Raw genomic sequence first — 18150 nt, forward strand, 5'->3', positions numbered from 1 at the left:
AGACTTGGTTATTGCTCTAGGCACTGATCTACCTGCATGGTCACAGCAATAAAAGACAGCAGGCAGTTCCGACAGCTCTGGGGCCTGTGTCAAATAATCTTTGATGTTGCATGTTCCTCTGCAAGAGAACAAAGAGCGTTTGATATAGTGTATATATACACACTTTAGCAAGAACCCGCTCCACAGAACACTGCGCTCTGCTGCGAAGATGAAGGTTTGAGACAAATTCATACTCATTCAATATTCAGAGGGATTGTAGTCAGCTTTTGTGATTAGGTGAGATTAAAGCATAAAACTTTCAGATGGTTGAACCCTCCATTATACACTACGTGAACATTAAGAACAGACGCTCCTGACATATTTTACAGTTTGTACCCCTTCCTGTTCCCCTTCTGGCTCGCCGAACAGAGAACTTCATTGCCAGGTGGCTAAATGTCAATGCGGGTCACTGCTGCATATACCATAGATGCCAACACTGAGGATACATGATCCAAGCCTTGAGGGCTCGGTGGCACACTTTCTAAAATCTGGCACAAACCTGAAACCAGGTTAACACCACATCCTTTTGTCTTGTATGATTTCAAAATGATCCACCTGGACACCAAAAACGTGTCAAGACTCTTTTAAAGGTCTTCGAACCAAGGTCAGGGGGCACCATTAGCTGTCAAGAAGATATTACACAATGATTGCCTTTATCTGTGCACTTATGATGGTTTCAGGAGAATTTAGATATAAAAGAACCGAATGTCATTGGGGCAAATATCAAAAACCTCATTATGAATCAAATTCAAAAGCTTATAAGAAGCTGGAAAACAGAACAATGTGTTGAGATGACTTACTGACATTTCATCCAATATTTCACTGCACTGTAAAAGTTCCAACTTGAAAATGTTGAAATTACTACAACTACATAAAACACTTTTACATAAAATAAATCAAAACATTTTTATGAAGTTAAAATGATTAGCTCTGTGAGCAAAACTTTGCATATTCACCAAAAAAAGCTTCTGCCAAATAGTTTTTTTTGTTCACTTATCTTCAGGCATTCCAGTTCCCCTTCGATTGGGGAACTTCAGTGCTATACAGTGGATTTGATTTTGAAAATCCATGTATGGGAGGTTTCGGTTCAGAAGCCGCTTGTCTGAAAGAGTATTGAACTAGCCAATGAATGCAATGAATTGGCAGCGTAAGCTTGCACAGGTGTGCTTCATTGCCAATTATCCCAGCATATAAGCACACCTGGAGCGAGCAACCGCCTTCCTTTTCGCTTCAGAGACTTTCTGATCGAGTCGATGAGGGTTCCTCCTGCTGTGATCCAGCAATTCCGAGCGAATGAGAGCATTCTTCCGGTCCAGAGTGTGTACACGCAGCGGCAGACGGTCGAGCTGGGTTTCTCCCTTGCCTGGCGTTCTTTAGGTCCGGTCTTCCAGAGCGGTACGTATAAAGTTGCAACTTCACAAAGATAGCAACACAGTCGTGCAGCACGTCCTTTTCAGGATGGCGCTCCGACTGTGCGTTTCTGGACGCGGTGGTTTCCTGTCCTCGGATGATGGGCACGGGCACTGCGTTGCATGCCTGGGGGGTCCAGCATGTTAATGCGCTGCTTGCGGGCAGTTCATGTCATCATTGCGATGCCATGACTGTTGCGCAGTAAAGATCGCGGCTAGCCTTTGCAAAAGGGCAAACCACCCCAGTTGTCCCCTGCTCTGCAGCGGGCACTCGGGCAGATCCTAGGGTTTCAGCGAGAGATAATCCGTCGCCCACGGGCCCGCGGACCTCCCGCTCCTCCTCGCCAAAGGCGCCCGCCTACGAGAACTGCACTGCCCCCGCACACGCCTCTGGCAAAGCGAGCGTGTCGAGCACCTCGGAAGCAGGCAGCCCCCCCTGCCCAGAACGCCGCTAAGTCCGGCAACGGACCGCGAAGCGTCCCTGGGACAGGCCATCTGGAGAAGAGGGAACTTGCTCTTTCCCTGCTGGAGGGCGGGGCCCCATTTCCAACAGCACTTTTTACTGCCATAAAAACATCATGAAAGAGCACTTTTCCACTTCCCCGGATGTGACAGCCCGAAATCTGCCAGTCTGGGATGCTATGCTTTCTAGCTTGCAGATTCGGTGCGTTTCGCCAGTGGCTCCCGAGCGCTGGTAGGACGGTCTCCTTTCTCCCACCCCTCGAGCCTCCCCTCCGGAGCTCGAGTGCGGAGTGAGAGCAAATCTCTCACCTCCAGCTCTTCCGTGGGACCCGCGTGCTTCCTGGATCAGCACACCCACTCCGCGCTGCCCCACTGCTGGTACGTCAGCGATTGTAGCGATGAGTCCATTAGCGAGAGCTCTGCCTGCCTGGTTAGCGCGGGCCAGCTCTTCGCGGTGGCTCATACGCACAATCAGACTCGGCTATGCGATTCAGTTCGCGAAACGGCCCCCCAAGTCACGGGTGTGTATTCACCAGGGTCAGCCCCCTGTCCGCCCCTGTCTTGCGAGAGGAGATTGCTGTCCTCCTGGCGAAGGATGCAATCGAGCCGCTTCCTCCAGCCGAGATGGAGAGCGGGTTTTACAGCCCACACTTCATCGTGCCCAAAAGAGCGGTGGGTCACGGCCAATCCTAGATCTGCGCGTTTTGAACCGCTGTCTGCACAAGCTGTCGTTCAGATTGCTCGCGCAGAAGCGCATCCTCCGGTGCGTTCGTCCTCTGGGTTGGACTGCAGCATTAGACATGATGGACGCGTATTTCCATGTCTCCACTCCTCCTCGCCACTGTCAGTTTCTGCGGTTTGCGTTTGAAGGTCGAGCTTGGAAATACAAAGCCCTCCCCTTCGGGCTCTCTCTGTCTCCGCGCCCCTTCGGCTCGCGGGCATCCGCATACTCAATTTTCTTAACAACTGGCTGATTTTTGCCCACTCTCGGAGCAATTGATTATACACAGAGACAAAGTGCTCCGGCACTTCCACCTGTTGGGGTTTCAGGTCAACAGAGAAAAGAGCAAACTCGCCCCCGTGCAGAGGATCTCTTCTCTCGGGCTGGAGCTGGACTCGGTCACCATGGCAGCGCGCCTCTCCGGAGAGTGCGCTCAGCTGATGTTAAACTGTCTGAGAGAGCTCGACAGTAAAATAGTGGTCCCACTGAAACTATTTCAGAGGCTCCTGGGGCATATGGCATCCGCAGCCGCTTCACGCCGCTCTGATTACTTTATATGAGACCACATCAGCACAGGCTTCACGATCGAGTCCCCAGACGCGCATGGCAAGCGCACACACTGAGTCACTGTTACTGCGCTGTGTCGCCGCGCCCTCAGCCCTTGGAGCAACCCCTTGTTCCTACAGGCCTGAGTGCCTCTAGGACAGGCTTCCAGTCTTATTATCGTTTCAACAGACGCTTCCAACACGGGCTGGGGGGCTGTGCGTTGCGGGCATGCGGCTGCGGACCTGGAAAGGTACCCAGTTGCATTGGCATATCGCCTGGAGCTGTTGGCAATGTTCCTCGCTCTCCACCATTTTTTCTTGTCATGTAGCGGCAACACGTGCTGGTCAGGACGGACAGTACGGCGGCGGCGTATATCAACCGTATGAGAGGTATGCACTCTCGCCGCATGTCTCAGCTCGCCCGCCATCTGCTCCTCAGGAGTCATCCGCGGCTGAAATCGCTGCACGCCATTCATATTCAGGCAAGCTCAACCGTGCAGCCGAAACGCTCTCACGGCAGCCTTACGTCCTGGAGAATGGAGACTCCACCCCGAGTCTGTTCAGCTGATATGGGTGCGATTCGGGGAAGCCCACTCTGAGAGCACCTACTCTCTCAGGGACAGGGCACCATCTAGCACCCACGCCGATCTTAGGAGGTCCTTAGACGCTAGGAAGACTTAGGTAACCTCCGATTGCGGTGGCTATTACCGTTGCTCGGGCTAGAGCCCCCTCCCCGAGCGCGCCTATGCCCTGAAGTGGAGTCTATTCACTGAATGGTGCGTCTCTCGCAGAGAAGACCCCCGTAATTTGCCAGATCAGTGTTGTGCTTTCTTTACGCAGAGAGAAGCTGGAGAGCAGGCTGTCGCCCTCCACACTCAAGGTTACGTGGCTGCCATCTCTGCTCTCATGACGCGGTGGCTGGCAGCACCGTGGAAACGCATAACCTCATCATCCGGTTCCTCAGGGGTGCTAGGCGAATTAATCCACCCCGCCCCCTCTCATGCCCTCTTAGGATCTCGCCCTCGTTACACGAGCCGCGTCAGATCCCTTCGATCCTCGACTCAGTATCTTTCTGTCCCTGAAGACAGCTCTGCTGGTCGCGTTGATATCAATTAGAGGGTCGGGGACCCGGAGGCATTTTTTCGGTCAGTGACTCGTGCCTGTAATTGGCCTGGCTTTCTCTCACGTCCTGAGACCCCGCCCGCGATATGTGCCCAAGGTTCCTACCACTCCGTTTTAATACCAGGTAGTGAGCCTGCAAGCACTGCCCCCGGAGGAGGCAGACCAAGCCTTTTCTTTATTGTCCAGTTCGCGTCTTGCGTATTATCCGGACCGCACTCAGAGTTTAGATCAGCTGAGCAGCTCTTCGTCTGTTATGGCGGTCGGCAGCGGGGAAGTGCCGTATCGAAATTAATTTTCCCACTGGATTGTGGATGCCATTCTCTCGCTTATCAGAGCCGAGGTGAGCTGCGTCCCCCGAGAGTGCGTGCGCACTCCACTCAGAGCTTTGCATCCTCTCTAACAGACATCTGTAGAACTGCGGGCTGGGCGACACCCAACACATTTGCAAGGTTTTACAATCTGCGAGTGGAGCCGGTTTCCTCAAGGGTATTAGGTAACCCTTTGGTGATTGAGGAAACAACTCAGTAGGGTGTTGAAACACGCTTGCTGCGCCATTCTCCCTAACACCGAGGTACGTGCGCCTTTTTATCTGTCAGTAAAGTTCCCCGTCAGGTGAGCCCTGCAGATTCCTCCGTGGCCCCCAGCACTGACTCAGCGGAGAAGTCACCTGCTGGCCCACTACGTTGTAGGTCTGCCCGCTGGTCAGCCCGCGTTTTGGGTATAGGTGCCTGCTATGCGTGATCTCCACTAGGCGATCCCAAATTAACACAGTTAAGCCCCGTATTTTCCTAGAATTATCTAGACGCTCACGACTTCCCAAAAAATATATCTAAATCTGTACTTCTGTTGAAGTAGGATAAATTAGGGCCAGGGACACGTTTGAGGACCGCGCCTCCCATGATGTGGGTGCGTCACGCTTGCTTGACTATCTCCTCATCGGGGGCGTTGGTAAGGTGCAGTCATTATGGCGCTTTTCATAGTTCTCCCATACGTGGATTTTCAAAATCAAATCCACTGTATAGCACTGAAGTTCCCCAACCGAAGGGGAACGTTCGAGTTTACAGAAGTAACCCTTCGTTCCCAGAGGAGGGGAATGGAAGTGCTATACTCCGTCGCCATAATGACTGTCCCTTAGCTGTTTGAAAGTCTCTTCAGCTTAAAAGGGTGGCGTTTGCTTGCTCCAGGTGTGCTTATATGCTGGGATAATTGGCAATGAAGCACACCTGTGCAAGCTTACGCTGCCAATTCATTGCATTCATTGGCCCGTTCAATACTCTTTCAGACAAGCAGCTTCTGAACGGAAACCTCCCATACCTGGATTTTCAAAATCAAATCCACTGTATAGCACTTCCGTTCCCCTCCTCGGAGAATGAAGGGTTACTTCTTTAACCTCGAACATTCTGCAGACAAAAAATGTTCAGTTGGCACAACTTAAAAAGATTTGTTACAGAGTAGTTGACCTCTAAAACGAATAGTCTTATCTTAATCCAACTAAATGTTTTTTTTTTCTGTTTGTTTTTGTTTTTGTATTACTGACAAATAGATGTAGGTCAGTTCAGCTGATGGTTTCAAAAGTTGAGTGAACAAGAAAAAGCAAAAAAAAATAAGGATTCAGTTTTTTTTTTCACACTGTAAAAAAATACAGTGTGGTTTTGATGTTAAAAAATAAAGTAGATTAATATGCATTAATTAATACTTAAACTTGTTAATGAAATTGGTGCAATGAGTAGAAAATCGTTCTATAGCTTTTGTATTATCTGATTCATTGTTGGTTAAATATAATTATTATAGTTATTGTTATTTAATAAAACAATGTCACTATTTGTTTTTATTTGAACATTGTAAAATGGGTCCCACTTTATGTCAAAGAGCTTAGAATCATCAAGAGGCGACACTCAATAAACGGTTCCATTGCAACAGCAGTGCCCAGCAATAGCCCCGCGATTCAGCCATTTTGGAGTGAAAGCGATCGGCCGTTCATTGGATCGTATTGCTGTCGCGATGGCTGGCAGCTGCTTTGTTTTTTATTTATTCATTTAAAAAGCGCATTAAAGCTGAGATACAGCCTGAAAGACGACAATACAACACTTTCTATCACAATCATCAGCACTTTTAGTAGTTTATTTTACAGACTTATAAAATGCTGTTGTTCTATTGGAATTTTCATTCCAAAATGGCCGTCTCGTGACACTAGCGGCATGTAGTGGCTGTTTCCCAAATCGCACTGGAGTGTCACCTCTTGGTGATTCTGCTCTTTGTTTATATTAAGTGTTCTTAACAACTTACATTTAAAATACAATTGTTGGCACCAATAGCCTAGTGGTACTGTGCACTGAAATATAGCACTGACATGCTCACAGCAACCTGAGTTTAACTCCTGCCTCATGGTGCTTTGCCAAACTTTCTCCTCTCTCTGCTCCCAATGCTTTCCTGTTTGTACTGTAATAATAAAATATTGCAGAACACTTTTGGTGTTACTTGTGGTAAGGTCAGGGACAGGATTGGTGGTATGAATAGCTTTAGGGATGTTTAAGATGTATGGGATGGTGAACAGAGTAATTATAAATGTATTACAGAAAGTAACTACATGCATGTATTTAAGCAAATAAAAATACAATGTAAAACTATGTATTTATGTTTTTTTAGTACACATTAGTTAAGACCAATATAAAATGTGACCATAAAAAGCAATTAGTTTATTTACTCCAAAAAGAGAGTAAACATGTTGCCTTAAAAGTACTAAGTAAATGTAAAAAATTAAATGAAAATAAAAAAGTCAACTTACTGTCGCAGTACCAAGTTACAATGAGTTCACTCACTTTTTGAAGTAGCTTATAACTTAGATACCTAAATGGGATAGTTGAAATTCATTGAGGGTTAATGTAATAGGGCTTTAAAGAAAGTACTCCAGGAGTTCTGACGCCTTGATGTTATGATAGTCTGAGAAATCTGAACCTTTATTTCAGGGCTAAAATTAAATATATATCAAAACCTCACTCATGAGAATCTGGCTGAGAATAATAATTGAATTCAGAGGGTTTCCTCTGAAAGATTACAAGAGATTCCATTAAAGACCTGAATATAAATGACTATAATCAGCTGCATTCTTGTTATAGAGAGAGACACTGCTTGAAAAGCCTACGATGTATCTCTAATCGTTTAAATTCTTCTTACATTTCAGTCCAAGAATTTAGTTTAATTAGGCATAAAAAGTATGCGGTAATATTAATAAGCATTATGCAAATTTATTTTGAGTGCTACCAACACAAGACTGTGACTTCAATGCAGTGTTTACTTAGCAGTTGACTCTGGTTTCACATTTCAAGTTATGCATTTATATGTTCTTACACACATAAATCAATCACTTGACACTGTTTGTTTGACACGCTGAATATCTTGCATACTGTGAAGTAAGTACCTTGTGACATTTTGATTGCAGAAAGTTCTGCCTGGTAATTTCTGTACCTTTAAATGCATTACATTCAGAAGCCGAGTAATTAACAGACAGCTGCTTTAATACAAGTAAATCGAAAGATCCTCCAAATGCAATCAGTTGGTAAATAGAATTTGTTGTTTTCACAATCAGAAAGTAAACAAGATATTCTATAGGGAGTAGGAATGGTTGTCTTAATTGCTTTGTGTTGTAGGCAAGTCAGGACGCAAGTGAAATAAATACAGTTTTAGCCGCTCAGCCTCTCACTTCAAGTAATACAGCTGTCATGAAGTAAGAGGGTACTTATGTCCTCATTTAGTAATGCGTCTGTATGATCTGCTAATCAGTGCTGAAGTTGTACTGTATTTAATGCAGAAGACATCTGTAAAGGAATTACTCTGCAAACAAAGAATGAGCAATATGTGGTGTTAGCAGGCACCACTGATGGGACTAGTTTAACTTTGTTGCCTTGTTAAAATATCTTTTGTTCATTAATATACTTCAGTAAACCCTGTTCAGATTGCACATTTTCCCTACAATTTCAGCATGATATTCTTGATGTAGGGGATTTGTAAATAACAAATGAACATTGGAACACAAGATTCAATTATTTATTTGCTATAGCGTGTTATAGTGCAAGGGCATGCCACATTGACACAGAGGCTGATTTGCAATATAAGTTCTTAAGCGATTTTGCATCTTAGCAATATCATGTTATGTCATAGTCAACCACCAAAGTTTAGTTCTAATAGTCAAGATCGCAAAAACAGGAGATGCATAAATAGACCCGGATGTGTTCTTGATGTTGCAAAAAAACAATGGACACTCAGAAATCAATGAGTCCCAGAAATCATTGCAGCTAAATAAAGGAGGAGGAAAGCGCAATGTTTTATATTCACTATTGGTTACTCTTCAGAGATATAACTTCTTTTTCTCTGTAAAATGAGATGGTAAAAGTAAGCATTTACACAACAAAATTCAGTAAAGGCACAAATACCTTGAAATATGTTCTTTGGATAAATTCATTCAATTATTTTCTGGTAAAACTTGTGGAGATCAAGTGATCAACAGGAAGATCACAGCATTTCATTTCTCACAGGACCCGTTCTTTGTTCGATATTCCCTGGTAACTTGGGCACGGTCCGTACTCCATGAGAATGCTAGTCCATTCTCTGCATTCTTGTTATTGAGAAACTTGGTCTCGTGAACACGGAAGTGTACCACAGGTGCCGTGAGGGCACAATTGGTAAAGTAAGTTCAACTCATGGGCGAGGCAGTAGCGCAGTAGTTAGTGCTGTCGCCTCACAGCAAAAAGGTCGCTGGGTCGCTGGTTCGAACCTCGGCTCAGTTGGGTTTTCTGTGTGGAGATTGCATGTTCTCCCTGCCTTCGCGTGGGTTTCCTCCGGGTGCTCTGGCTTCTACCACAGTCCAAAGACATGCAGTACAGGTGAATTGGGTAGGCTAAATTGTCCGTAGTGTATGAGTGTGTGTGAATGTGTGTGTGGATGTTTCCCAGAGATGGGTTGCGGCTGGAATAAATACTTGCTGGATAAGTTGGCGGTTCATTCCGCTGTGCCGACCCCGGGTTAATAAAGGGACTAAGCCGACAAGAAAATGAATGAATGAATGAGTTCAACTCATTTGATTCATAGTTGGGGCGTCATGATGACACAGTGGGTAGCACAATCACCTCACAGCAAGAAGGTTGCTGGTTCGAGCCCTGGCTGGGTCAGTTGGCATTTCTGTGTGGAGTTTGCATGTTCTCCCCATGCTGGCGTGGGTTTCCTCTTGGTGCTCCAGTTTCCCCCACAAGTCCAAAAACATGTGGTATAGGTGAATTGGGTTAGCTAAAATTGTCTGAAGTATATGAGTGTGAATAGGTGTGTATGGATGTTTCCCAGTGATGGGTTACAGCTGGAAGGGCGTCAGTTGCGTAAAACATGTGCTGGATAAGTTGGTAGTTCATTCCACTGTGGCGACCCGAGATTAATAAAGGAACTAAGCCGAAAAGAAAATGAATGAATGGTTCATAGTCCTGATTCAACTGGGTTGACCAAAATTTCTGACATGTCATCATCTGATTGCCAGTAGGTACAGTATAGATTAATTGTCTCTCTGTTCTCCTGCACACAGCACAGAATGACAAAAGACCAACAACAAAACTAAAATTTGGCCCGATTCAAAGAAGAGTCACACAAGTCAGAATTTGACCTAAAATTGGACCAAAATCTCACAATCTATGCCAAGCTGAACCACCCTAATCTAACACAATAACTGTTGTCTCAATGGGGCAATTTATTGGCTTCATTTAAAATGATTTATTTAGATTAATAAACAAAGTCCCTTTTAAAATCATTCACGTTGGCAGTCATCTTGGAAATGCCACCATGCAACTATTTTCACTAATGTGAGAATATCATGAAATTTCATGAAACAAAAAGTCTGTCACAATTCTGGTGTATCTACGTTGCATTTAATCATGTGATTCCCTTTGTGCCGTGCTCCATGTGTTTTATGTTTGCGTCATATCATTCCTTTGTTCTGTTTTCCCGCCGTGTGTTAGTGTTCAGCATTTCCACCTGTGTCTCACCCCTGTTTGTATTCAGTTCATTATGTTTTGTGTATTCATACCTCTGTATTTTGTTCAGTTCTTCATTTGGTTTTGAATTGTTAACCCTCCTTGTGATTCCTGTGTGCCGATTTTCTGTTTTTGTTGTAAGTGCGTTTTTGTAAATAAATAGTGTGTTTTTGACATCTCAGAGTCTCGATCATCTGTGAGTGAGCGACACCTGTGACAAAGTCAACAGTGGTGTTTTCTGAGCTCAAATGCCTTTTAGTTTGGTTTCACTCTAGAGTGTCACTCTTTCTCCTATTCATGTTTATAGAAATGTGCATTTCTGAAAAGGAATAGACAACAAAATAATTGTTTCTATTCAAAAGTGGGGTTGGCAAGACCTTGTCAAGTTCTGTTTGTTTCCGTTGCATTGATGTTTAATTTATGTTTCCTTGGTTACCTGTCATCTTTTGTTCCATTTTCAAACCAGTCAATCATTATTAATCATTTGAGTCATATTTTCTATTACTTCGCAGTTATTAACTTTTGATTAGTTCAAAGAATCCATGTGAAAAAAATTATTTCTTGACCAACAACAACAATAATAGTGTGTGTGTATATATATATATATATATATATATATATATATATATATATATATATATATATATATATATATATATATATTCATTCATTCATTCATTCATTCATTCATTTTCTTTTCGGCTTAGTCCCTCTATAAATCCGGGGTCGGAAAGAACCGCCTACTTATTCAGCATGTTTTTACGCAACAGATGCCCTTCCAGCCCCAACCCGTCTCTAGGAAACATCCACACACACTCATACACTACGGACAATTTTAGCTTACCCAATCAAAAATCAACCAGTCCTTTATTATCCTTGATTAGTTTCAGTTGTTCAAATTCAGCCTATACAGTAAGTGAAATGTTCCAATCTATAGTACACACTGTATTTTATGACCGTGTCAATCAGACTGATTTGATAGGAAGAGATTAACAAGGAAACAAGAAACCACAGTGTTTCTGGGAAATATGCAACTGTGGATTTGTTCTATATTATTTTTCTTGGTGGTCAGAACGAATACTTTACAGCATGTCACAAAGCTGTATGCCACATAATATTAACTTCTTGGTTATTGAACTGTTGCATAAGATCTTACAGTTGCATTTGTGCTGATATTTGGTAAAACAACACTCATGTATTGCTAACTAAATGCTAAATTTCTAAATTGTATATACTTTACAGTATAAAAAAATGGAAACAAAAGTTCATGCAGGGACATTCAGTATCCTGCCCACATTAAATCTGAGGGTAACATGTATTGTAATAACTTTCAACCCCTAAATATTTCATACCCTGATGTATCTGTTTTTGTGTAGTGGCACGATAATGGTTGATGGGCATCTTTTTCAAGCAGATTGGCCAGTTCAAGTGAAACAAAGCTAAGGCAGGCTGTACTGAATGAACTGGAGTACATTATAGTGGATAAGCAGAATTGCTGAGGAAGAACCGAATGGTCAGTGTCTCTGGTACCTGCTGTGTTTGAGGTTACTGGTCGGGCAGCACCATCACACTTGGTCTCGCAGAGGAAATCATCGATGGAAGGGCTCAGCAAGGGACGACTCTCTTGTTGCTCGCTCACCAGCTGAAAAACCAAGTAGAAGAGTGTGATGAGATCTACATTCATTCACTTGGCCTCCTGTACTCCGTTTTCCTGAGCTGAAGCCAGCCTCTATTTGCACCCTGACTATTTGTGTGTGATTGGTAACACTGGACTGAAGTGAAAATTCTCACCTTGCCCCCCTCTGACAATCATCCTAATCCTAAGTATATTTCTCTCTCCAGTTCTCACTTAAACAGAGGTAAGGAAGGCCGGTACAAATAGTGCACGTGCCATGCTTGTTTTTCTATTTGAGAGCACAGAGTAATTGTGTATGCATATAATTATGACAAGGTGTGAGGCTGTCTTTATAAAGCCCCTCATCAGTGCATGGTGTGTGTACCGTGTGACAGAATGAGTGTATGTACTCTTGAGAGACTGGCGTAGAGGTGGCCCTGTGTCTAACAAAATGGAAAAAACACATCAATCATCATCTGCTTGTTCTCATGGTGTTCATTCAGCCATGCCACAGTCTCGTCAGAGGAGAGCACTTTTGTGGGCAGCGCATGAGTACAGCAAATCTACATTTTCAGCCATAACTAGCTCTTATTCCAAAATGCAATATCTTTGTCTGGAGACAGAGACTTTAAAGAGATTTACAATGCTTAATCTGTGTCCTCAGTGTGGATAAATTCATTATTTTTCTTACCACAATTATATTAACTATATGAAATATAGTTTAAAAAAAAAGCTTAGTAAAAGTATGTGTCTGTGTTTGCATCAGAGGCTCTGTTAGACTCTTTCGGGAATTCTAGCAAAATTCTGCTGTGCCAAAGCAAAAATATTTCAAATAAATCCTTGTCTAAAGAAGGAGATTACCCTATAGTGACCCGAGAAACAGACTAATCTGTTAATTGGTTTTGATAATCTTTATTGTTGTCATCATTTAAGACATGAAGGCTGAACAAACCAGCCGAGGTGAACATTTCTAATTATATACATCTTCATCCTCTTGCACTCCTCTTCCCTTCTTTAAATTTGCTTAAGGTGTAGATATGGAAGTCAGCTAGCGGCAAAGCTAAGGCTTAATGTTAATGTGTAAATCTATTTACATATAGATTTTGAGGAATGAGTTTTTGCATGTAATTTAGATACATATTTTATTATATTCAACATTTTAATAAAAACGGGGCAAAGCAGTGGCGCAGTAGGTAGTGCTGTCGGCTCACAGCAAGAAGATCGCTGGGTCGCTGGTTCGAGCCTCGGCTCAGTTGGCATTTCTGTGAGGAGTTTGCATGTTCTCCCTGCATTCGGAGTGGGTTTCCTCTGGGTGCTCCAGTTTCCCCCACAGTCCAAAGACATGCGATACAGGTGAATTGGGTAGGCTACGGGTATTGCCCGTTTTGTATAAGTGTGTGTGTGAATGTGTGTGTGGATGTTTCCCAGAGATGGGTTGCGGCTGGAAAGGCATAAAAACGCGTAAAAACTTGCTGGATAAGTTAGCGGTTCATTACGCTGTGGCGACCCCGGATTAATAAAGGGACTAAGCCAACAAAATAAAATTAATGAATTATAATATAAACCAGTTATGATGCAAATAGGGGCGGCACTGTGGTGCAGTGTGTAAAACTGTCACCTTACAGCAAGAAGGTTGCTCGTTCGGGTCTCGGCTGGGTCAGTTGGCATTTCTGTGGAATGTTTGCATGTTTTTTCCATGTTCGCATGGGTTTCCTCTGGGTGCTCTGGTTTCTCCCACAAGTCCAAAGACATGCGCTATAGGTGATTTGGGTAAGCTAAATTGTCCATGTATGTGTGTATGTCCTGGTCCTCTAGGTTGGGGGCTGAGTATTGGGCTAACAACCCACATCGTAAAAATTAGATGTTATGGAACACCATTATGGTGCAGCTAAATATCAACTTTGATATAAACTTCGTAATAACTTTGATATAAACAAAGTTAGATACAAATATATATTTGATATAATCAGAGCAGGTAAGTATTGTGTAAATACAACATTTGCATTAAGAGTGTTAAAGTATAGAGTGTTCAAGCCCCTGTGAAAATGAGAAAAAAAAAGGATAGAACTGTACATGATTCATGTACATGATTATGGGTTTGGTGCTTGAAAATATACAAGTTTCCAAGTTAGAGTTCATGTAAATTCTAACATTTTCTAACATTTTGTGGAAATGCCATATCTGAATGTGTATTATGTGACATGCACAAGTAGCCAATATTTGACTAGGAAAACAATTAGGACAATATACAGTAGGCCTATATAGGCAAGCTTGTGTATGCATGTGTGAACGAAGTGCAGGGATGGAAGGTAAATATGAAATATAACTATTCGTGTTACTGTATTTTAGTAAAGTTTTGTATCATTTGTGCCATTTTGAGTAATTTTTTTATACTTTTACTTTTTCAGTTCAGAAAAAGTTCAGATATTTGAACCGGGAAAAGCAAAACGTTTCGACAGCTTCATTTAAAGAACTAAACATAATAATCAACATTCACACAATGAATGAGCTCAGACTGAACATATGGAGAACTACATAGTAGTGTTACCAAACTACCCATATTTGAATACATATCAATACTGAAATAAGTTTCCAATTATAATTTTCCACATACTGTATTTACAAACAGACACATCTTGCTCTTTCCTCCACAACAACGTCCTGCCTCATGTCACTCATGTCACTTAAACTGAATTTGAGTGTGGGATTGCAGGCATTGTGCAAGATGACTTTAAAATCTTATTAGCAGTCTTTGCTGTTAATATTGCTTAATATTGTTTTAATATAAAACATTAATCAGTTAGGTTAGGTTTCAGATAAGAAACTGATTAAAAATACTGTAACCCATTGTCGTATTAATGCTCCAAAACTGTACTCAAATGTAAATAGCAGCTGATCCTAAAGTCACCTCAATTAAATGATTTTTTATGGTGTTTTTGCAAACACATTACTCTGAGTGAGAAAATAAGGGGACATTTTTAATACTTAATGGGGACTGTTTCCCAGTATGAATCAATGGCTAGAAACTGCTGTGTGTTTTCTGAAAATAGTGCAAGGATACTTATTTTAGGAAAACTGCAGGCTGTATAAAAAGCACTGATGTAATTTCATGTCACATTCATATATCCTACACACAGGCTTAACAACAACAGACTCTTCAAGCAACACTGCCTAAATTAATGGACAGTTGTGTGTTTATCACACAAATTGGAATAAACTATAAATTGATTAAAACGTCGGACCTTATCTAGACTGGCTTAATTGAGGGCTGCCTTACAGTATTTTCCCTCGGATGTCTTTGTAATTGGTCCAAAGCTAAGGTTAGGTCATAGAGACAAAAACCAATAAGAATCAGTTTTTAGAATTGAGAAGAATCAAGATTTAAGAAAAATTAATCATTCATCCAATTAATAATATTCCTTCGACCCCCAACGAATACCCTTCCAGCTGCAACCTAGTATTGGGAAAAATCCGTATACACTCATTCACACACATATACTTTTTTTTATCCAATTTACCTACACCACATGTCTTTGGACTGTAGGGGAAACCGGAGCACCCGGAGGAAACCCACACGGGTAGAACATGCAAACACTTCACACCAGCTGTGGAGATGTGGAAATGCCAACTGACCCAGTGAGGACTCGAACCAGTGACCTTCTTGCTGGGAGGCGACAGTGCTAAGCACTGAGCCACCATGTTGCCCAAAAATAAACCATTAGCAACAAAAAAAAAATTGATGTAGTGCTTGACAACTCTATATTTTGTATTTTTAGGCTGTGTAAGCAACTGTATGAAGAATTGTTATCACTACATACAATAACGTAACAGAAGCTTTGAAACAAATACTGAATATTCATGAATGCTGCGTATGTTGGCCAGAGCGCTTGGGAGAACATTCCTGTTGTAAGAGTGTGTGCCAGAACGCTGACCCAGCAGTCTTAATTGGGTTGCACAGACATCTCTGGCTCTGCTGGTGTCAGGGAGGAGATTTATTCCTTCACTGGCTGGAATGCCTGATGTTACCCAGGCTGAACTCTTACTCTAACAACACCTTGTACATGTTTGACAGAAGTATAATAAATAATGCCACTGCAACTGTTGTCTTCACATCTTATGCAACAAAAACAAAATATGTGCTTTTATTTAAGAGCTCAGATTTGCTGATTAGCAAGCATTTGAAGTGTCAGGCTGTGTTATGTAACAGCATTTCCCGGTCGGATGTTTCATTACTATAGGTGAGCCGAATTTGGAGCACACTTTTAATTTAAAACACTTCAAGTCTAATAATAAAAGCGTAACTTCCTCCCTTGTGAATGCCAGCAGAACAAGGGCCGTAATTTTGAAAATGTTTTGGCTCCACTGCTTAATTAGTTTCCTCTGTATTCTGTTTAAAACTGTTTTTTTACTTCAGGCACAAATGAGTTGCTGACATTAATAGGAATTATTAAGAGGACAAAACTCATTCTTGTAATTAGAGAAGATAATGTAGTGACAACAGTTGATTTATTTTATTAACTCACTTTGCTTATTTCAAATGGCAGCGCGGTTGATTGATGATTTTTCTGTCTGAGGGAAGAAAACACATTAGGTGGATCTTCATTTAAATGTGCATTCAGAAGTTTGGTGCTAATTAAAATTAAGTATTTTGTGAAGAGTCATCTGAAAGTTGTGCACAGACATGAGAGGAAGAATGTAATAATAATAGTTTTACAATAGAAATAGAAAACCATTATGTGATCATATAAATATGAGGTGGCATCTTGGTGGTGCAGTGGGTAGCATGATCCCCTCACAGCAAGAAAGTCGCTTGTTTGAGCCACAGTTGGATTAGTTGGCGTTTCTGTGTGGAGTTTGCATCTTCTCCCAGTATTCACAGTGGTTCACATTGGTTTAATCTGTGTGCTCTCCCCCTCCCCCACAGTACAAATACATGCGCTGTAGGTGAATTGAGTATGCTAAATTGTCTGTAGTGTATGAGTGTGAATGAGTGTGTATGGATGTTTCCAAGTGATGGGTTGCAGCTGGAAGGGCATTCGCTGTGTAAAACATGCTGGATAAGTAGGCGGTTCATTCTGCTGTGGCGACCCCAGATCAATAAAGGGACTAAGCTAAAAAGAAAATGAATTAATAAATAAACATGATATCATATAAAGACACTGTACTTTTCTCTTTAGATAACATTAATCTATAAAGCATTTGGGGCCAATGTCTTAAAATGAAATGTGAAATTTGATTGTAAACACACACAGCCATGGATATAATGGTTAATAAGTTGGACTTGTGATTGAAAGGTTGCAGGTTAAAATCCTGGCACTAGTAAGTATAGTTGGTGGTATCGGAACAACCAGCACTCTTTCCACCCTTAATACCACAACTAAGGTGAGTCCCTTGAGTAAGACACCTGTCGCCCAATTGCTCCCCGACACCACAGCAATGGCTGCCCACTGCTCTGTTGTGTGTGTGTGCACTTGGACGGGTTAAATGCAGAGCACAAAATCTAAGTATGGGATACCATATTTGACCATGTCGCAACTTTTGTTCCCCTTTTTTCTTTTCACATATTTTCCTATGTTAATACAAACATTTTTGAATATTTTTCTATGAAACTTATAAACACACAGCAGTTCGAGAAGTATTTTCTACGGATGTCATTATGATATCTTAAACAAATAAACATGATGTGATATTTGTACATGTACTGTATATCTCAATATACCATTTAATTACATTTGCAGATATTGCCTCAAATTAAGCAATTTAACTTGTTGTTCAGCTTTTTTATGCATTGACACAATTAAATAGTGTGTTGCTACAATCCTACTTCAAGGATTTCTGACTTTTGGACTCTGTATAACTTCTGTGTGGTTATAACAAAGGCTGCATTTAACACTGCATGGTTCAAGTGACTCAATTCCGATTTTTTTCTCCCATGTGGCACAGATTGCATATGGCCATGTACGTGTACGCAGGAAGAAATCACATGGATTCCAATTTACTCATATCAGACTCAGGCCTTGTTCATATGTAAAAGTTTATCCGATGTGAATCAGTTCTGTGCCCTTGTGTTTGCAGTTTGAGCAGGTAGATCGAATTTTCACCAATATAAACTAATATAAAACAATTGCATACATCACATGCATAAATTAAGCCATGGACATTACACTAAGATGTCTACTGGTTTAAAAAGGCCTAGATTAAAAGAAGAGAGAATGAGAACTTTTTC

General features: G+C 42.0%; 1 protein-coding gene across 20 annotated transcripts in view; it reads right to left on the reverse strand.

The window, feature by feature from the left end:
* The window catches only part of pex5la (peroxisomal biogenesis factor 5-like a), a 139268-nt gene that overhangs the window by 51134 nt on the left and 69984 nt on the right, over positions 1–18150 (reverse strand). For all 20 annotated transcript variants that reach the window (XR_012407991.1, XR_012407988.1, XR_012407990.1 and 17 more), the window contains one exon: positions 11840–11951. Coding sequence is in view for 12 of the 20 variants with exons in the window: in XM_073954193.1 (XP_073810294.1) it covers positions 11840–11951 (112 nt within the window). In the remaining 8 variants the exon portion in view is untranslated. The remainder of the gene's footprint in view (positions 1–11839; positions 11952–18150) is intronic.

Source organism: Danio rerio, chromosome 6, assembly GCF_049306965.1.
Source record: "Danio rerio strain Tuebingen ecotype United States chromosome 6, GRCz12tu, whole genome shotgun sequence".
Taxonomy (NCBI): domain Eukaryota; kingdom Metazoa; phylum Chordata; class Actinopteri; order Cypriniformes; family Danionidae; genus Danio; species Danio rerio.